General features: G+C 38.5%; 3 protein-coding genes and 1 long non-coding RNA gene across 4 annotated transcripts; 1 reads left to right on the forward strand and 3 right to left on the reverse strand.

Annotated features, from left to right (window-relative positions):
• The first annotated feature begins 6,944 nt into the window (after positions 1 to 6,944).
• BNAC05G51780D lies at positions 6,945 to 8,558 on the forward strand. Its single transcript, XM_013837125.3, has 3 exons — positions 6,945 to 7,291; positions 7,426 to 7,538; positions 8,131 to 8,558. The coding sequence occupies exons 1-3, from the start codon at positions 7,159 to 7,161 to the stop codon at positions 8,416 to 8,418; spliced, it is 534 nt and encodes a 177-aa protein (XP_013692579.1). The 5' UTR covers positions 6,945 to 7,158; the 3' UTR covers positions 8,419 to 8,558.
• LOC106396662 (clavaminate synthase-like protein At3g21360) lies at positions 8,462 to 9,826 on the reverse strand. Its single transcript, XM_013837124.3, has 3 exons — positions 9,385 to 9,826; positions 9,038 to 9,291; positions 8,462 to 8,970 (listed from the first exon to the last, which is right to left on the reverse strand). The coding sequence occupies exons 1-3, from the start codon at positions 9,739 to 9,741 to the stop codon at positions 8,607 to 8,609; spliced, it is 975 nt and encodes a 324-aa protein (XP_013692578.1). The 5' UTR covers positions 9,742 to 9,826; the 3' UTR covers positions 8,462 to 8,606.
• A 2,177-nt stretch (positions 9,827 to 12,003) lies between these two features.
• On the reverse strand, positions 12,004 to 16,174 carry LOC111206170. The gene is made up of 3 exons (XM_048758791.1): positions 15,011 to 16,174; positions 14,568 to 14,648; positions 12,004 to 13,103 (listed from the first exon to the last, which is right to left on the reverse strand). The coding sequence occupies exons 1-3, from the start codon at positions 15,215 to 15,217 to the stop codon at positions 13,038 to 13,040; spliced, it is 354 nt and encodes a 117-aa protein (XP_048614748.1). The 5' UTR covers positions 15,218 to 16,174; the 3' UTR covers positions 12,004 to 13,037.
• Positions 16,175 to 16,618: 444 nt separating this feature from the next.
• LOC106391354 lies at positions 16,619 to 18,178 on the reverse strand. Its single transcript, XR_001278528.3, has 3 exons — positions 17,968 to 18,178; positions 17,341 to 17,616; positions 16,619 to 17,259 (listed from the first exon to the last, which is right to left on the reverse strand). It is a non-coding gene; the product is annotated as an uncharacterized LOC106391354 (long non-coding RNA).
• Between the last annotated feature and the right edge of the window lie 3,926 nt (positions 18,179 to 22,104).

The raw sequence follows: 22,104 nt of genomic DNA on the forward strand, positions 1-22,104 counted from the left end.
ACACCACCTGCGCAAAGCCAATCCCCGCCGTTGGTGTCATGCGGGCAGCCACGAACTTGTTTTCTTTTGGCTGTGCACCCTCCCCACCCCTCGTTGCCCTAATTTCCTGAAATTTTAAATCAGTTAATTACGCTCTCTGAGAATTGTCGAACAACAACAGACCTAAACCATTGCCTAAGATATAACTACCTCGTCCGCCCCCGGGATTTCAGAGTTGATCTCCTTCACAAGTGCCTCAACAAACCCCATAGGAGCAGAGACTTGTTCAAGCCTCTCTCCATCATTCTGATTTGATGTTTGACCGGACTCACCACCGTTGTCGTCACCAGTTTTCTAGATGGAGTCAGTAACCTATGTCAACAGGTGTACACCCAAAATAAAATGTGAATGTGTACACCAATAATAAAATGCACATCACCTGCACAAAGTCAATTCCGCCCGTTGGTGTCATGCGGGCAGCTACCGACTCGTTTTCTTTTGGCTGTGCACGCTCCCCACCCCTCGTTGCTCTTATTTCCTGCAATTTCAAATCAGTTAATTACGCGGTAATTGAGAATTGTCGAACAACAACAGACCTAAACCATTGCCTAAGATATAACTACCTCGTCCGCCCCCGGGATTTCAGAGTTGATCTCCTTCACAAGTGCCTCAACAAACCCCATAGGAGCAGAGACTTGTTCAAGCCCCTCTCCATCATTCTGATTTGATGTTTGACCGGACTCATAGCCCACCGGTGGAGCACCTACCCATTTTTGATGGCCCTCCCCACCTTCTGGAGCACTTCTTTCCTGCATCAGATCCGTTAATAACGCACTTCAAGTAATGTACAACAATAACAGACCAAACTTAATGTGACAGATATAACTACTGTCTATGATATAATCAGTAGCGGACACGTTTCAAATCCGGTGGATGCAACCTTAGATTTCGAGGAGGGGTTTCCATCCCATGAAGGATGAAAGGAGCGTACACTACCAACCGAACTGTAACAGTTCGGCTTTGTTTTCTCCCATGCAACTGGGGAGCCATGCTCATACCGGTACGTTGGGTTTCTTTTCTGCCATGCCCCCGGGGAGGTTACCGCATGCTGGAAGGTAGAAGAAATCCACAAATATTCACAACTATTGTTATTACCACTACTTAGCCAAACACCACACAGCTAATTAAGATGCAAACGAACCTCTGCTGGTAACACATAGGACTCAGGCTCAACATCTAATACATCTCCAAACAGGACGAGGGCATTCGATTGTGTTTCTTGCTGCTGACCATCCCCCCCAGCGCTGGGTTAGAAGTCTAAGCAATAACACAACAATAAAACTATCTATCACATTACCTGATCGCCTTTGTTTCCGCCGGATGGTGGAAAACGTGCATTGTCAGACTCGTTTTCTTTTGCATGATCATCATCATTTTGGTGACCACTTTCTCTCTCTGATGAGGGTGGGTTCTTCCTGCTCACTTCCTGGAAAACGGCAAAGGTGTCAGGACAGTAAATGACCACGAATTTGTATATTATGCGAAAAAATAACTTCGGCGTACAACCTTTGTCACCTCCTTTCCACTTCCAGATCGACGCCGAGGCAACGTTTTTTTCCCAACATGCCGAGTGCCAACCGTTTTCCTTTTTTTCCCCTTCCTGTTTCGCCCCTCGGTTTCACTCACAATACTATCATCAGGAGACGGAGTGCGACACACCTGCAGATCATCCATCGCTTTCCTCTTCCTAGCGTTGCGTTTGCTCCCCTCGGGCAGACCCAAACTCTTGCAAATCAGTGTCCGCAACTCTTCAATATTGTTCTCCATCCCCTCAAACCGCTGGGATATCCAATGTTTTAAATTTTCATGCGTACACCTCTCTGAGCATTGACGAATCTCTTCTCTGCTATTTCCAGAAGAAGAAATATCTTCAACTTCAATGGGCGTTGTTTTACGCGGTCGCAAATTTATCTGGCGTACGGGAGTGGGACAAGCTCCCTCCCCCTGGGCAGCGTCTGGAACCTTAAACTTGGGGGAAAACGACTGGTCACCACCTGGAAAGTCCTCAGGTTTGAATGTTTCCCCACAAAGCAACTTCTGCACCAAAGAAGTAACTTGCCTATCTTCATTCTGGTCCACCAACAGCAGCCGTTCCTCATCAGGAATCACAGTGAAGTGGACAGAGAGCTGCAGCCAGGCAAAAAGCAATGGAAGACACGTTAACAACAAAAGCCGTAACCGTTTAACTTCACTGTATTTTTGCATCCGCTGTATTTAAAACAAAGGGAAAACAAACTTACGTCTGGGTCTTCCTCGACAACAACTATTTCGTTGACTGTGAGAATAGTGGACGGCGAAGAGCAAGCTTCGGGGGAATCAATGAAAGTGGCGGTGTTCCCTGCGTCGGGAATTTTCTCCAATAGCAGAGGCACAACATCAAATACGAACAACTGTAGAGCAAGTGGAAACCCATAGCAAATTGTTGTCTTTTGCGATAGCAGATCACGCATCACTTGCAGTGGGTTCTCACCTGGTGCGACAACAAAGGGAGGCAGGAAACGCGGCACGGTCGTCAAGAACGACTCTCGACCCCACGGATACGCTAAAAAGCTCTCAACGTCTGACAGCATCTCAACGTACCTGGGGGTTAGTTTAAGATCTTTGTTACTGGGGCAGAGAACACCATTAACCAACGCGATCAGAGCCAAAGGGAGCCGTTTTTCCACAGCTAGATATTCATTTTCCAACATGCGCAGTACACTCAGGACTGTTAACTTATCGACAGCCGTATCAAAGAGCTTGTTCCACATCATCGGAGGAACAGATTCAGATGCTTCCGAATCCTGAACATCGAAAGCTCCGCAGTTCAAACCTGTAACGTCTCGGAATTCATCCAGCGAGAAACGTAGTGGATCGGGCCCGAAGGTGAACCAGAACTCGTGTCTGCGAGCCGTAACGAGCTGTCGGCTGAGGAGGCATCCGATGAGCTTCGTAGAGTTCTGGCAGCGTACAACGGGAAGCTGAAACAGCCCCCGAAACTGGGAAGCCATCAAAGTGTCCATCGCATCCGTCCCCTTTAGAGCAGCAGCAACAGAACCTATGACGTATGATTTTGAGTAGATGTTTACTCGCAACTTTCTCGGGTACGCACCATATGCGAACAGTCTACGGGGCAACACAGATGAGGGCACCCCATCAGAGAATTGTCCCCCTGATGAATCACCACCACCGGAGCCGTCCTCAGATCCAGAATCTACAATAGAAGAAAAATCGAAAACTCAAATAAATGGCTTCGATAACTCAAATAAATGGCTTCGAACACAAAACGGTGTCGACTAATCATTACTAAAGAATCTGTCCGATGACATGCAAAGACGGAATCCACATGAATGGAGGTGGACCAAACACATATCCGGATAGCGCTGCTGTTTCGCAGGAGGGCGCTCCGGGAGCTCCTCGCCAGAGGATCTGGCCCGACGACGAATGGTTGTCTGACTTAGGTTGGACTTCTTCATCACTGCAGGCGTCGTCTGGGGTCTAATTATCGCCGGGGAAGATTCTCCAACGGCTGCGACAGGCTAGGGAACACTGGTGGATCTAGGTCGAAAGACGAATAGTCCTCTCAGACTTTCACAGTAAATGAATTTACCACAAGGTCGTTTACCGCCCAGTGCAGGTAAGACGACGAAGTTAATGACCCGGGTTTTTCGGGAACCGGGAAAGTCGCCGAAATTCTCACGTGCGAGAGAGGAGTGGCATTTCCGATATTCCGCAGCTGGAACAAGGATCGTTTCGTCTTTCGCTTTCAAGTCGCATAGGGTCACAAATACACGCGACTCATTTGCCGAATTAAAACTCCGCGCGGCCCAAAGCCCGAATTATGAACTCGAAACTGACCTACTTTGCCAATATTTTCTGTTTCATATATAATGGTCAACGAATTTTCAGCGTGCATACCAATGTCTTTACTTGGAAGTCTCCGTCTTATATTCGTTCGATGTTGTTAATTACTTGAAAGTCTCTGTCTTATATTCGTTCGATGTTATTAACTGAATAATTACTCACATTTTGAAACTTGTACGTCTCTTTCTCTCTCGACCAAAGTAGACTTGCCACCCAATGAAAAGAAATATTCTAAAAGTATATAAGAATTTTTTTCCAAGAGTTAGAAAAAGTAAAAGGGAAACTGAGTTTGAAGATAAAAAAATTGAGGAGTTGAAAAAGAAGAAAGTGGGTAATTTAAGGTAGGGGCCAAAGTTTTTGTGTTTATGGGTTTCAGAGAGAAAGTGATGTGCCGACCAAATCTAGTGATCTTCTCGTAGCACTTCCTTCCCACATTGTGCCTTCTCTCTTTTCCCTTTTCACTTTCTTTTTGTTACTATTTTAATGCTATTTTCGTATTTACTTAGCATGAAATCACATGGTGTAACATTGACTCGCCGACCAAAAAATCAAACATAACATTTCTTATATAATTATTTTAACCGTGAAGTGTATTTTTACAATCAACACACGAGAGCGCCTAGTCTAGTGACAATCTAGAAGTAGTGACAAAATTTCAGAGGAATCTTTTCTGCTTTTTGACAAAATGTTTAGAGGAATCTCATTCATTACAACTTGGCCATAAAGGTTTAACAATGTGTGGGAGGAAAAAAAAGCTTTTCCGAAGAAAGAGGAATATGTCTGTTTTGATATCATTATATGTCTATTGACAATAACGCAATAGCTTTAACTCAAGCAAACATCTAAATTACAAGAAACACATAATGAAATAATTATTTGTTTTTTTTTTGTAAGTTTTAGTCATTATTAAACCAGCAAACCCCAAACAAGAAAAGAAAAAAAAAAACTTTCATTATTCTCAAAACATGTTTTGCTCCACAATAATTTTTTATTGTTATTTTTAAAAAAAAAAATTGGTAAAATGATAAAATTTATACCAGATTTTTCAGTTTTTTACTGAAGTTACAAAGATACACAAAACACAAATTTGCAGAAAATAAGCTAAACACAAGAGACTAAACAAAGAGAAAAGAACAATAGAACCTTAAACAAACCACAGACTACAACTAGATCGTGGAAAGATTCAAAGGATACAGAGGCCAAGGCTGAAACAAGAAGCAAGAATACCATCCCAAGAAGATAGTTAAACCACAAGAACTCACCCAAAGACCGCAGCGTTAAGCTCGAGTCCACAAAACTAGCAGAAACATACCAGACGCTAGACAACGCAGAACCTAGTGGCTTAGACTGTATGAACAAAGTCCCAAGGAGACCAACCCCTGAACACATGCAAGGAGTGCGGTCCGAGACACAAAACCATGGACCACCAAAAGCGTCAAACCGCACAAACCACATCAACCACCAATCCCAAATCCACATACGAAGATCGAGCACCCCAAAGCAAGTAGTAGGACAAACACATAGAGAGAGCAGAAGAGAGAGAGAGAAAAGAAAAAACAACTTCAATGTGGCAGAGGCATGTAGAAACCGGATGAGAAGACCCAACACAACAAGCTCATCCTTCAAAACTACCTGAATAACAAAAAGCAGACCCGACAACAGAAACACGCGACCATAACATAATCGAAGAATCAAGGTGTGGAACCCATCCACCGGAGAAGCTGAAGAACAACCACCAGTGCTGGGAAGAGAGGTACTGCCGTGCCCCCACAGAAAAGCCTCCACCACCGGGAGACAACTCCGACGGAGAAATCCTTACGACACGACGCCTCCGAGAACCAGAGAAAAATGAACCCTAACTACTGCTTGCCAAAACACCCCTCTGAACGCTTCATCGCTTTGCAAGGGGGTAGATCGACGTTGGAGAAGGAATCCCACTGAGGCACGCGCCGTCGCCCATGAGCGGATCGCCGGAGATCTAAAAAATTGAAAACCTAGATCTGGCCACAAAACTCGATCCTAAACGCCAGCATCTCCCCCACAACAACCATCCCTCATTCTCGCTGCTTATCCATGCTTGTCGTCAATCTCTACAGTCGCGAAGACCATCCGGAGGCGCCCAACAAAACACAGAAACACAAGCATGTCGACGGAGATAAACTGATTGAAAGAGAAGGAAAAGGAAAAACAGGGAATGAGAGGAGGAAGACTTCCGGCACCGGAGCGGAACCCGGACCGGGAAACATGAGAGCCGGAGAAAAGAGACGTTTAGAGAGAACTTTAGAGAGGGAAGTCTTTTAGAGAGTGGTTTTGATAAGTGAATGGTCTGTTGTTTTTCCTAAAAACTGTTGTGGATAAACTTTTTATGGTGACTAACCCCACCCCGAAAGGTCTCATATCTAGAAAACCACGAAGAATTTATTCGGAGAGGTATAGTACCACAACGCCGTCAGAGTATCGAACCTGCGATTTTTGGCAGTCGTTTGTGAGAATCTCAAGAAACCACTAGGCCACCTTGATATCCCATTTTGTTATTGTATTGTTGAGTCACGGAACAAGCTAGGCAATAAGAAGGGATCTCAGACTATTCTTAAGTACCTCCACACATAATTGAATGTACACCATCACAATATCCTCTACGAGTTTTGTCTAAGAAAAGCTTAACAAGGTTCGAAGAGATTCTCTCTTTAACAAAACAATAGAAGCCTGATCTCTACTAACCATGATAGGGACAACAACAAGAGTTTGAACAAAGAGAAGAGTATAAGATATAAAACATGAAATAAAGCTACAAGTAATATTATTATACGAACCTGATCTCTACAAACCGTGGAAGCCCATTATAGAGACCAATGATGGCAAGTTTACGATCATTCACATGACCACCATCTTTATCACTCCGAGAGGAGTTTACTAATCTCTGGGCTTAAAAGTCTATGGGCTTTTATCCATATTGTTTTGGGCTAAACAACCAAAAAAAAAAAAAAAAAAAGGGTTTGGAGGGTCTGTGCGCGAGTTCGAATGCCCCAGTGGGTAAAAGTAAAACAAAAGAAGAAGAAAAAAAAGCAATGTTTTGTTGTGTCTGGCAGACGGAGCGCGTGTAAGCCATTCAAGGCAAACACGTTCCTTCACTTTCTTGGTTCTCTCTCTCTCTGTGCCTCCTGAACAAGGCAGGGGGAAGGGGAAGCTACCGTTATATTCCTCTCACATTGTTAACCATCTGCAAAACAAACATAGAGTTAGTAATCTCTATACTACAACGATAAGAGTATCTCAATGGGTCAGCAACTGCGTCGAGCCGTTGGGAGAGTCAAAGAAGTTGAAAAGTTTCCATCAAGGGTTGATCGGAGATCTCTTCCAAAAGAAGAACTCAGCGCCGGGAAATCTCCGTCTATTAATGATGTTTCTGGTATTCGAAAGTTTTCACATTTCTACTTATCAACACTGATTCGATGTTGAAGAGTCTTGGATTTTGTTTCTTCTTTAGAGATGTTCGTTTTGTTTTTTTATTTTTGAATCTGAGTTTTGTTGTGCATTTTCAAGCTCGAGGAGGCAGCAGTGAGGATAGTGAAAGAGACCCACAATACGATACAATGTTGAACCAAATGGTTGGGAGAATAAAGGCTAAACCTGGTGGCAAAGCCGAGATGGGAGAGGTTAGTTGTGTCTTGTTTTTTTTTCTTTTGATGTTATCATGACAAGTATGATGTGCTATTAAGTTTTTATATTTGATTCATCTCATTTGCCTGCATTGGTAGTTTAAGTTTTTACTGTACTTGTATCTGATAACTGTCTTTGTGTTATCTTTAAGTCTCAACTTGTGTTAGTTTTTTTTCATTAGTCATGTAAAGGTCTTGTAACTTATTGATTTTAAGGTGAAAGTTGGATGAAGAACATTGCCGGCTTGTTTCCTATTGTAAGGTGGTGATAATAATATTTTCACAGATAGTGTTGGGGTCTCCTACACGCTAGAGTATATATTATATTTGCTTCGAACATTTATTTACCAGCATGAGTAACTGTTATATGTCGTCTAGCCCCAAACAGACTGTATCCCATTTCCTGCTGTTGATCTTAGTGCTGCTGATTGTGGTTGATTGTTAAATGAGAGATGAACTGTGAGGATATTGATAATGCAGAGAACTGAGAATTTTGACTTTCTAAATAAACGGTCTGAATGGGGGTATAGTAATAGCGGATTCTTGTCTTTCTGTCTTAACAAAGGTCAGGCTTTTATGATTTAAATAGGCATCGGTAGTGGAAACGTCGAAAAGACCACTCCCAAAGCTCCGGAACACTACTCCTGAATCAACAAGGTACGAGGAAAAACCGGTGTCGCAAGGAACACTGAACGTGGCTCAAGTGAGACACATCATGCTCCTCTATCAGGGCAAGGCTCAGGATCACAACGGTCCGATGACTCTGAACGAAATTGCCAAAAACTACAGGATTGACGTCTCCCAGGTCCAGAAAATCACCCAGTTCCTGTCTTTGCCACCAGAGACTACTGATAAGCAGAAGAAACGATATGAATAAAAAGTAAAGACTCTTATGTGCGTCTATGTAACACAGAACCAGAGATGACAATGACTTCGAATTTTTATTCTTTCTCTGAGGAATAATGTAAGACACTAGTAGCTAAGAATACAAAGCTTTAGTCACGTGTGACAATACCATAAGGATGAGTTTTGTATACAGGTTGTGGAATAAGACGAGATAATAATCTATTTGCAAAGCGATGCAAGCACTCTGCGAGGAGGAACAAACGGTCTTCGTGAGTGAAGAACAGCCCAGTTGTCTATAAGCAGAACATCTCCTCTCTGCCACGGAACAGCAACACATTCTTCCTCAAGTATCCTAAGACAGTCATGGACTATATCTTCAGGTAAAGGCTCCCCATCTCCAAAAGTCGCAGCCTTTCTTGGATCATTCCTCTTATCATCCCACCCTGTGTAAGCAGCCACCATGCTGTTGAACCATACTTTACGGTTTCTCGACTTGTCGAACTTGATAGCCGGGATTGGACCCATTATTGTCTTGGCTCCTCCTTCCTCGGTCCACTCCAGTTTCATTCCCAGTTTATCTGCCCTGTTGATTCAAAGTCCTTAGTGTTATCAAGAGAGAGACTATTAAGAGATGATGAAGTTAAAGTTACCTTTCCTCAGCAACGCTCTTGTCGTGAGTCAAGAATGTTGATTTCCAGCCACGGCCGATGGGTGAAGAAGGATCATCATCTTCACCTAAAACCCTGACGTAGACCAAACCATGTTCCTCCAACCTCTGAACGAACTCTGGATGCTTCTCTTTCATTCTCTCGTACACAACGTGACTCAACACGATCGGTGTCTCTCCTCCAGAGTTAGGCTCCACCTCGCAGTAAAAGAACAACTTTGATGGAAACTCAGGAACCTAACAAACACCAACATCTTTCAAAGATCCAATCTTTTATATATTCATTGTAATAAAAAAAAAAAAAGAAGACAAAACCTTTTTAAAACAGACCTGAGCCATCTCGTGGTGAAATGGGATCTTTTGATCAGGAGGAGACTCGTTAGCGGTGAAGACACGACCGACTACGCTAGTGCGCGGCGCGGCGCCTCCGACGTAAGGAAGCTCGTCGAAACCGAAAGCTTCAACGACGTCGTTGAAGTCTGAGGCGGAAGAGACGGGGAAGCCTCTGAAGAGGACGGCTCCGGATCGGTGGAGGAGGGAGTCGAGATAGGGTTTGTGGGTGGTGATGGTTTGTGTGAAGAGTGGGAGAGACGGAGCAGGGAGTGACGGTGATATAACCGCCGGGAAAGGTTTCGATTCGTAGAGCTTTTGTTGTGGGACTCGAGTTTCCACCAATGATTCGGCCATTTTTGTCGATGTTACTAAAATTTCATGCTCTGTTCTTGCAAAAGTCTGTTGCTGGACAATTCGTGTCAGTAACTGAGTATGTCCATGTGTACTCAACGTTATTATTATCTTTATTGATTTATGGAAAATAAAAAAAAGTATTAAATTCATATTTAGCCCTTCTTTTTCACATGGAGGTTTTCAACATTTTACAATGATTTGTTTTTTTTTACAGTTTATATGCATGTTTTTAACAGACTCTTCATGTGAAAGTTTTCTTAGCAAAATCAACAAAAAATCAAATATATTTTCATATTGATACATTATTTGTTTCATTTTTTAAAAGGATACTCGCTCACTAACTCTAAGAGCATCATTAACCCACAAAACTCTTTAGGATCTCCTAATTACTTTTTAATATTTTTTAAGTAGTAAATGTGAGTTAAGAGATTTAGTTAAAAAACACCAACATTTATGTGCTCCAATTAGGGATCAGCAAAAAACCCAAACCGAACCGATCCAAACCAAACCAACCGAAGTTAAACCGTTCCAAACCAAACTGTGCACTTTACATAACCCAATTGGTTCATGTTTTACTCAACCCGAATGGTTTGGTTTGGTTTGGATTCAAACCGAACCAAACTGAACCAAACCAATAATCAAATATATTTTTATCTATAAATAAATATAAATATATATATATATATATATATATATGTTAACATATTGTAAATTTTAGTTAAAGTTTTGTTTTCCATTTTTTCTTAACTTCCATATATTTTTTAAAAAATCCAAATATGATTCAAATAATCCTAATACCTAAAGATTGTACTGAAAACAAAACCTAAAAACTATAAGCATCTAAATCGTAGCCATGTCGTTTCATTCATCTTCTCCAATTTTTATTCTCTAAATTATGTAACAAAGTTATTATAGGATCAATAAAAACAAAAAGGTAGATGCAAATAGTCTTTTAGTTAATAGGTTTTGGAATGCTTACAAGTTTTGTTACGCTAATTAGATTACAAATAGTCTGCTCTTTGCTTATTATGTATTTCTTCCTTTGACGTGGTTAAGAGTTTTGTCATCGAGCTTTAAATTGTTTTTTGTTTCATAGATTTTTAAAGAAAACCAAACTAAATCTAAACCAAACCGAACCAAACTAAACCCAAACCGAACCCAAACCAAAGCTACTTTGGTTTTAATTGGGTTGAGTTTTATAAAACCCAAATTAACCAAACCAAACCGAACCCGAAACTAAACCGATATGCCCACCCCTAGCTCCAATGCTAGTTTCTTAATTAAAGGTTCTTAATAAAAAATTTATTAAACATTTTTTATTTATTAAATTAAACATATTAAAAGATAACATTTTAAACATAGATTTTTAAATAAAAACATAAAAACAAAGATTAGTAAAATAAACGAGAATAATTTGAAAGAAGCATCCGAGCTCAGTTGTTGTATTCATCACGTCCAAATTTACGTCATATATGTTCAACCAAATCATGTTTCAGTTGTTAATGAATTTGTCTATCACGAATTCTTGTTCGAACACCCATCATATTGGCGATATTTGTAGGGATATCTGTAGAATACGTGAGATCGACATGTGAACTTTTGTTGTCTTCTCCTTGTTGGAATTCTGAAACATCAAATTGAGTGTATCCATCTCATTCGTCTTCTACTATCATATTATGGAGTATGATATATGCTCTCATAATCTTCCCAATTTTGACTTTATCCCAAAAAAGTGTTGGATTTTTAACAATAGCAAAGCGGGCTTACAAGACTCCAAAAGCACACTCGATTTTTTTTTTGGACAGCTTCTTGATGTTGAGCAAATAAAACCGCTTTTGGCCCTTGTGTTATTGGAATAGATTGGATAAAAGTTGCCAATTTCGGATAAATACCATCGGTGAGATAGTAAGCCATATGATACTCATTTCCATTGACAGAGAAAGTGATTTAAGGAGCTTGACCTTTTACTATGTCATCAAAAGCAGGTGAGCGATCAAGAACGTTGATATCATTTAAAGTACCTGGAGGTCCAAAAAACGCATGTCATATCCATAAATCATACGAAGCAACCGCCTCTAAAACGATTGTGGGTTTTCCCGAACCACGTGAATATTGACCTTTCCAAGCGGTGGGACAATTCTTCCACTCCCAGTGCATGCAATCGATTCTTCCTATCATCCCGGGAAATCCACGATGCTCCAAGTAGACGTTGAAGATCAGTGGGTGTTGGTCTTCTTAGGTACTCATCGCTGAATAAATATATTATTCCTTCCACAAAATTTTTGACACATGACCGAGTAGTAGTTTCACCGAGTCGGAGGTATTCGTCAACCGTATCAGCCGCATAACCATATGCCAAGACACGAATGGCTGTTGTACACTTTTGAAGGGGAGAGAGACAAAGCCTTCTGAGACCATCTTTCTTTTGTCGAAAGAATTGAACTTTATTGGAGAGTCGATCAACAATATGCATGAACAATGGCTTGTTCATTCTAAATCGGCGGCGGAATAGATTTTCAGGATATGTTGGAGTTTCACTGAAATAATCATTCCATAAACGTAAGTCACCCTCTTCATGATTTCTTTCGATATAAACTCTTTTTTTTCCTTCTTTTCCTTTCTTCTTCGTGATCACCATAGTTAATGGAAAAATTCTCGAATGTTTGATCAAAATGTTGATCAAAATATTGATCAAAAGTATGATCAATTGATCCTTCAAAAGTGTTATGAAAAGAAGATACCATAATATAACTTTATAAGGGTTGTGAAATTTATAAAGGTTGAAAACAAAGGTTGTGAAGAAGAGATAAACTTTATAAAGGTTGTGAATAAGAGATAAACTTTATAAAGGTTGTGAAATTTATAAAGGTTGAAAACAATGGTTGTGAAGAAGAGATAAGGTTGAAAACAAAGGTTGTGAATAAGAGAGAAGCTTGAATACAAAGAACAAGAGAGAGAAGCTTGAATAATTTATAATGCATGAACTTTAAGCTGAGCCATTTGTGATGATGATACAAGTCTCGTGAAACAAAAAACTTTCATTCATTCCATGACTTTAAACGAGTACAAGAGACAGAAGCATACAAGACTCTACACATGCATACAAGACTCGTCACATGCATAGAAGACTATACAGCAGCATACAGGACTCGTCCCATCCGTGACATACAAGAATAGAGCATATACACATGCATACAAGACTATACAAAAGCATACAAGAATCTTTAAGTCCATGACATACAAGAATAAAAGAATACATATGCATACAAGACTCTACAAAAGCTCCCAAGACTCTTTCAGACCGTGATTCTTCCACTCCCAAGACTCAGTATCTTCATGTGAAGCCTCATGTACTCTCTCGCCTGCAGTAGGAAAAAAACAATAACCTGAGCCATAATAAGACAATAACATTTTAAATAGAACAATTTAAACATAAGTTGAGCCATTTTATAGCATAAGAGAATAGAAAATTTGAAACAACACAAGAACATTAAATAAAAGCTGAGCCGTTTTATGTGAACTACATTAATTCCTTAAAAATAGAACAAGAACAACACAAACGTTAGACAACAGAACAAGCACAGACGACAACCTTAAAAACAGAACAAGCATACAACAGAACCTTAAAAACAGAACAACTCAAGACTTAAAAGAGAGACTTAGACTTAAACTAAGTAAACAATAACTCAGTAATAAGCTTCTTCTTGAGGGCTTCTTCATAATCAGCTAATGGTTCTTTTTTTGCAATTAGACTGTCAAGAAGACTCATCTTTGACAGCCTCTCTTTCATTGGCAAGTCCTGCTGTTTGATGGACCACATACTCTGAAACTCAGCCAGCCCTTCTCCTTACCACGAGCCTTTGCTGCCTTCACACCTATGGGACGATTGGTTTCACTTGCTTGAGAGCTTGATGACTATGCACCGTCCTCACACTTCTTCTTTTTAGAGTTTCCATCGTTTTTAGCAGTAGATAAGTCACACCACTTCTAGTCATTGCGAAGCTCCTTCCAAACATGTTCAAGGGTGAATTTCTTGTTGTGGTTGTTGAAGAAAATTTTGTGGGAATGTTTGAGAACATCATTCTCGTTTTGACCACTAGTTTTCTCTCTGGTTACTGCTTCATACTCTCCACAAAACTTGCAAACTAAGTCGTTGATCTTGTGCCACCTTTGCTTACAGTGTGATGCCTCTCTTTTGTCACACTCAACATTCTTAGGACTAGCCGAGTAGTAGGCTGCAATCCTTTTCCAGAAAGCAACAGACCTTTGCTCATTCCCTACAACAAGATCTTTGCTCGTGTTTAACCAAGAACTGATGAGGAATACATCATCTGTTGGCGTCCACGTCCTTCATTCTTTGCGCTCCTCAGAACTGTCCTGTTTGAAGTTTGAACCTTCGGTTGCTTGCGTTCCAAATAAAGGAATAGCTGAAGATTCTAAACCGATGCCACTATCTTGTTGACTTTGAAGAAGATCAACAAAATTTAAATTCATGTCTAAGAAGAGAGATGGAAGAGAAGAATATGTTTAAGAAGAGAGATGGAAGATATGATAAAAAAGAAAGGAACGCGAGTTTGATAGATGGAAGAGAAAAAGGATTGTGTTTAATATAAGAGAGAAAGCTAAACACATTCATCACACCCACAACCACATCGACTTGACATATAGCTAACTCATTTCAATTCGTTCCAGACCATTAACAATCAATTCGTTCCAGACACTCATTGATTTCTATCTAACTCATTTCCATCTAACCAGATTCACAATCAGTTCGTTCCAGACCACAATCCTAAAAACATCTAACATATCAAAGATATATGTCAAACCTGAAATAGCCATTGTCTCTTGATCCGTCCAGACCACAGTCCTCTTCTTTGAAGAACCTTCATGTCTCTTGATCCGTCCATCTGAAAAGGAAACGCAAGAAACTTAATCAAGACAAGAAGGATTCAAACACAAAAAGGATTAAGAAACAAAGACTGAGACATTTAAGTGTACACAAAGACACATAATCTGCTGAATCAAAGACAGAGACATAAACAAACACAAGAACTGATCAATATATTTATCAGGAGACATCATCTATTAAATCAGAAGTGATCGATATAAACAAAGACAGAGACATAAACAATCACAAGAAGGATTAAGAAACAAAGACAGAGACATCATCTCTTGAATCATGAGACATAAACAAACACAAGAGATGCAACACAACAAACAAATCAAAATAACAAAGAAGTATTCATGCATAAAAGGAAAAAATACATACCTTTACCTTTCGATTTGATTTCGTCGAGGAGGGCCACAGGATGGAGAGAGAGGTGGAGTGATTCTTCATCGAGGTGAGCCGTCGAGGAGAGCGAGAGAGACGCGGAGTCATCGAGGAGAGAGAGAGATACGACGATTCCACCGAGATAGGGGCGGAGTCCACCGACATAGATGACGAGTCCAACAATAGAGATGCTGAATCCTTCATCCGATTGTTGACAAATGAAGAAATCACAGGCAGAGTCGTCGAGGAGAGATAGAGAGACGCGGTGATTTCGACGAAATGGAGCGAGGGAGAGAGACACGGAGTGCTTCTGTCGAGAGAGAGAAACACACAAAGCACGCAAAACACAAGACGCGTCTCTTGTTCCCCTAATTAAGATACGTTTCCTCACAATTATGCTAATTTCCTTTTTTTGTTTAATCCTATTAGCACTAAGAGACGGGATTAATATACCCCGTTAATGATGCTCTAAGTGGCTGCTAAATTTGTATTTGTAGTATATAGATAAGGAATATTAAAATCAATTTAGTTGATGCCCCCAACGCCTATATATTAGTTTTTAATTTTTTATTGGTCAACACAAATACGGATATACCATATATAGACATAAATGAGTAACAAAATTAGTTAGGTTATAAGGCAAGTTAAAAAAAAAAAACTTAGTTCCTACCAAAAAAAAAAAAAAAAAACTTAGTTAAGTTAAAGTTACATTGTTCTTGAGCTTAGCAGCAGCGTCAACATGCATGTCTCCAAAGGAAAAAAAATTGAGGAACAAGTTAAAATATTAGAAAAAATTGCTTTAGATACATTGGAACTTCAGTTAATCGATTAATTAAGCTTGCATATACTAACATTTAATACACAGAAAGAAAAAGTGTTATAATTGTTTTCTTCAGTGAGCCGTTTGCCACAATGAGTTCTTATTAACTACGTACGGCATACGAGCTATTACATCTGTATATTATAGAATACTAGGGTCGGTACATATTTTATTTGTGATCTAGGTTATTATTTTTTGTATGATTTTGTAGTATTTTTAGGTTTGCATTTGCAAGAAAAGTGTATGATACACTACAAAAAAGGATCATATTACATCATATAAATAGTATCAGAAAAATAAATGATATCAATTTGAAACACATATTAATAAATGATACAAAATATTTGTTTTAACATCAATTACTGTAATTGATGTTCTTATTAACTTATCTTTGTCTATATTAATCTTTGTTAAGCAAGTGAATATTAATTAAAAGATATATTGTATTTTCATATATGTGTAAAAAATATGCAGTTTACTCTAAACTAAAAATAATTTTAATTTTTACTAGTGTTTATGTTCTTATTAGAAATCAAAAGTTTGATAAATTAAATTTTTATTTTATTTTTTTCATTAATGTAATAATTTTAAATATTTATCGTTTATTATTTTATTATTATAAAAGTAAGTAAATAAAAATACTTGTCATTACACTTGAAATTTAATACATAAATTATGAATTATTTTTCATTCTTATATATTTGTTTTTGAACGTGTTGGTATTATTGTATATATTTTTAAACCTATTGATTTAGATAATGTGAATATGTATGGATATGGAGAAATGAGAAGAAACACCACTCTTTTTTTTGAACATTGAGAAATGAGAAGAAACACCACTTGATCACTTAGCCCACGTTCCCACTCTTAATCACCTAAAAATTAAAACAAAGACGTGTTCACATCTCATCTCTCACTCCCTCACCAGCTCACTTCACTATCTCTATTCTTATTTTTTTTTCTCTTACAATTCAACCAATCAAAGACGATGGCTCTCGACACATTCAATTCTCCGACCTCCACAACGACCACCGCTCCTCCTCCTTTCCTTATCGAGTCGGAGAATCTTGACTCGTGGACCAAAACAAAACGTACAAAACGACACCGAATCATAGATCAGTCTGACGCTTCTTCCGAAGAAGAATATCTCGCCCTCTGCCTGCTCATCACTCTCCCCCAATGGCTAAAAGATAAATTATCACAACGTCTGTAAGCAGAACATCAAGTGATAGACACAAGCACTGGCTTCGAACAAAGATTGGTCGGAAATAAACAACACCTATAAATAACAGAGCCAGCTTCGTTGAGATGCATCACTTTCTCTTTTATTTTAAGCCTTCTGGACATTATATTGAACCCTCTCCAGATTCAGACTCCTTGTCAAAATAGAAATGAGTTCCAGGCGTGGCATTGAGGAACAAACGACCTGCAAATTGAAGCTCGGTTAGTTTTCATAAATAGCATTAGGATGAAACTCATAATTAACAAAACAGATGTGAAGTGATACCTCCTATAAGCTTCAGATTAATGCATGTTGGAACAACCACACGTGGATCAACCTTGTACCCCTCAAGTTGTTTGTGAAACGATACAGCGTGAGAGTCGAATACACTCATCATAGTGACAGACACACCACTATTGAACCGGATCGAGACAGGAGAGTCGGACAGCCTGAAGTTCAAATTGCTCTGTGTTACCTCAAAGTCGCTACCATAGTACATTGAAAAGATGCCTGAATGTGTTCAGCGGTGGACACGTTCACGGTGGCTTGGGTGAGAGTCGCCTGCAATGCATGACAAATTGGAAACATAAACAAACAAAAGATATATCTTGACCATCAACAATAAACTAAAGCGCTTGTTAATTTTTTCATAATCAAGACATAAGCATATGGATTTCCTTATACGGTCTATTTGATGAATAAAAATATACGAACAAAGTGAAACAGAATCAACAATCACAACAATGATCATATCCTAAATATTTGATGATAAGAAAAAATTATGGAGAATAACAAAAACATGAGTGTATTGATCTCTGGTGAAGAACTATTGTTTGAAAGTTTCATAATCAAAACAACAACAACGCTTGAAAGGATTAAGAAAAAAAAACTACAAAGTCAAGCCGGAGGTACCTTGGCGTACAGGAGGAGCGCGTCGAACCTCGCCGCCTCGCTTAACAGTCATGAGAAGAAGCGCAAACGTCACCGCATCCGGCCGCATGAAGATGATAGACGATCTTTGTGGGTTAGTCTACGCCGTATTAGGGTTAGAGGGAGAGAGTTTCTGTTTTCAGGCCGGATGTTTGCACGATTCCAGGACCAATAACACACAATAAAGGGAAAGCCCATGACGCCATACATTAATGAAACGCTGCGTAGAGAGGGAAGGCGACACGTGTCGCGACATCAGGCAACGACTTATTGACATGTCCGCCTACGTGGCAGCACCAGAAGAGAGTAAACCTTTTTTTATAATAATAGATAGATTAATGGATACAAATTATATTGATGAAAAAATATTTTTCTCTCCGTTTCACGAAGATATATTTTCTATTGTTTTCAAACATATTAAGAAAACACATTAAATCACTATAATAAATGTATCATTTTTTGCAATTTTCAGTTTTCAATATTTTTTAACCAATAGTAATTCAATAAAATTACTTAATTTTTTTGAAATTTACAATTTTTGCATAAAAAACATAAAATATTTATCTTTGTGAAATAATTTCTTTTCTAAAATATCTATCTTATGAGATGGAAGAAATATAATATTACTCCTATGGATTAATTATAGAGAAAAAGATAAAAATAGCACTAAATCAAGTTTGCACTCAAGGTCAAAAGTCACAAAAATAGCACTTAATATTTTATCAAAAGTCACAAACTTAGGATTTAGAGTTAAAGGGTGGGGTTTAGGATTTAGGGTTTATGGTTTAGGGTTTAGAGTTTAGGGTTTAGGGTTTAGAATTTAGGGTTTAAGGTTTAGGGTTTAGGGTTTAGGGTTTAGAGTTTAGAGTTTAGGGTTTAGATTTTAGGGTTTAGGGTTTAGGGTTTAGAGTTTAGGGTTTAGGGTTTAGGGTTTAGGGTTTAGAGTTGAGAAATGAGGTTTTGGGATAAGATTTCAAATTTTGAAAAATAAAAAAATTAAAATTTTCAAAGGATAAACTTAGAAAGGTGCTATTTTGGTTATTTTAGTTTTTGAGTACTATTTTTGTGATATAAACTTACAAAGGTGCTATTTTGGAGATTTGCCCTTAATTATATGTTGTTTGAATCTGGTATTATAATATATATTTTCTGGTTGCTGATGACGTATTTAGACCGTCTGTGCAAGGAACTTTTACAGTGATTGAAAATCTAGAGACTTCACTATATACTTTCATTAATTCTTTGAAATTCTTGTGTTATTGGATTAAAAATTTGTAACCAACTTTTTAATTACTTTAAATTCTAGTGTTATTCAATATTCCGTAGATTTTGTAGTAATGGCATTTCAAAGGAATTTAATGGAAATATATAGTAAAAATGTGAATAACCAATTCCCTACTTTTATGATGAGATTTGTCATCATTGTAAGAAAACACAAAATATTGTTGGATATGAAGTAGTTGACGATCAAAGTAACAAAATATTCACATTCGTTAATGCTTCTTTTTTTTCTTACGTAATGAGAACAAAGTGAAAAAATTGAAATAACAAAAATGTTTCCCATCGTCAAAGTGCTAGTATTTTAATATGTAAAGTTTTATGCAACGTCTACAAATAATATACCCGTATTTTGAAATCCCTACAAAATAGTAATTATCAAAAATTCTAATTACAAAATTTCAAATTGTTGTTGATAATATATTTTAATAAATAATATATCATAAAATCTTAACAAAGTAGTACCTATCGTTTTTCTGAATGAGTTTTTGTTAGATCATCTTCTATATATTCTAGTCAACCCTATATTAAAAAATCTCAAATCCATATAAAATAGTTCGTATTTATTTTTTTTTAAAAGTTTTTAGATTGCTTCACCTATATACAGTAGTCGTAATTGTTATTTTCCTTTCAGTTTTATGATTAAAATAATGTTCTTTATCTTTTCAATATACAAAGATTCAAAAGTTTCACATATTTTAGAGAAATTGATATTCTATTAAATTTATGTACATTCCATTAAAATCCATAAGAAAAGAAAACAAAAGAAAATTATAAATGCATTAAAGTCTCATCAAATCTTTTAAACTACTGCAAAAATTCTTATTTATTAATTCAATCAAATTCTATTAAATTCTTAGATCGAATACCACCCCCTAATTGAATACTTTTCTTCTGTGGTAATTAGAGGATTGAAGTATGCTGTCGTAACTATAAAATACTTATGGTCGTGTCATATATGACCCAGCATCGAGTTTTTCGATGGTAGATTATTGCATTCAACTAGTTATCTCATAGAATTCTGAATCAAATTATATTTAATTTTTCTTTTAGTCATAGTTGCATGCATGGAAAATAGTTGAGTTTTTGTAACTCAAGAAATAATTTAATTCTGAACCAAAACTAGGTGATCTGATTCCCATAGTTATTTATAAAGACATTGTCTTACGTAGCTTCCGTCTTGCGGATGGGGCTCACTGGCCATTATTTTAGTTTTAACCAACAAGACGTCATTGCACGTAATGAATTAGAATGGTTTGGCAAAGTCTCTGATAAGTATCAAAGAGCTTACTTCAGGAAGAAGTCAATGAAGAATGTTAACGTGAAGGTTAAGCCGAGTGGTGAGAAAGGAGCTGAGACGCTGATGCAAACAGAAGGTTTGCCGTTGGATGAGGAAGCTATGACTCTAAAGCAAACGGAGGGTTTGCTGTTGGAGGATTGAGAAAAAACTTGAGTATAAATAAGAAATGACCGTTAGAGAGAATCTTTTATGCTTTGTATGTTCATTGTAGACGCTATGAGTCTAGAGGCGATCACTATGAGATCATAGATGAAGATCATTATCGTCATGAGATGATGATCTGAATCTGAATTTACGAAGCTACTTCTTTTATTAATAAACGAGTATTTTCTTTTACAAATCTTTCAAACTACTAAAGTCTATCATTGGTGCGGTGAAACTGAGATCGGATCAAACGCGGTGTTACGGTGATGTATGCGGCGGCGAAATCAGACGATTCTGACGGGAGCGTATGAGCGATTGTCGAAGGATGCAGATGCGAAGGAGAAGAGATTCGATTCTTTGGAGTCGAGAGTCGACTCGTTGGATACGAAACTTTCTGCAATGGATTCGAAGCTTGACGCAAAGTTTGACGCGGTGTTGAAGGCGTTAGGGAAGCAACCGGTGATTGAAGATTCTCCGATGCAGACTCTGATTCGAGCTTCAGAGTTTTCGTCTTCCCGATCGCAGGTACGAAACTCGATTGGTGATCGATTCCGGGAAGATAATCCACTAGGTTATCGGCACGAAGATCTTCATCTGGCGAATCGTGATAGTATGGTGCGTAGAGTTGAGATGCCTTCTTTTGACGGATTGAGATCTTACGAATGGATTGTGGATGTGGAATATTTCTTTAATTTGGGACGTTATTCTGAAGAAGCAAAGATGGATATGGCTCCTCTTTGTTTACAATGGCCGGTGAAGAAATGGTTTGCGTGGGTGATGAGGAGATGAGGTTTTCGAAGTTGGAATGATTTTAAACAAAAGATGATTGTGCGATTCTCGGAGTCTATTGATGATGAACCTGAAACGAGATTGTTTGCGATTCGACAAACTGGTTCAGTGACGGATTATGTTTCAGAATTTGAGGACTTATCGGCACAAGTTCCTGATTTAGCTGATCATCACTTGGAGAGGATATTTTACAATGGTTTGACACCGAAGATGATGGAGGTTATTAGGATGAAAGATCCAGAGGGCTTGCCTAATTACATTGCTGCGGTTCTCCGTATGGAATCTAGTGCTTTCTGCAAGGTGGTGGGTACAGCTACGAGTGGACACAATCAGAGTGCTAAACCGGTTCATAAGTCTTCTACTACTACGTACCATTCGAATCATCAGCCGCAGGAGAAGCAAAAACAGTTGTTGTTGGATACTAAGCATAATAAAGATGTGGCGAGTGGAAGCAAGTTGGCACAACGCCCTCGTCAGAAGTATAGTGATGCGGAGTTGGATAACATGCGTCGCGAGGGAGTTTGTTTCAAATGTGGAGCGAAATGGTCAAGGGCTCATGCGGCGGTTTGTCCAAACAAGGAGCTTAGAGTGATGACAGTGATAAATGG

The sequence above is a fragment of the Brassica napus genome, chromosome C5, assembly GCF_020379485.1.
Source record: "Brassica napus cultivar Da-Ae chromosome C5, Da-Ae, whole genome shotgun sequence".
NCBI classification, from domain to species: domain Eukaryota; kingdom Viridiplantae; phylum Streptophyta; class Magnoliopsida; order Brassicales; family Brassicaceae; genus Brassica; species Brassica napus.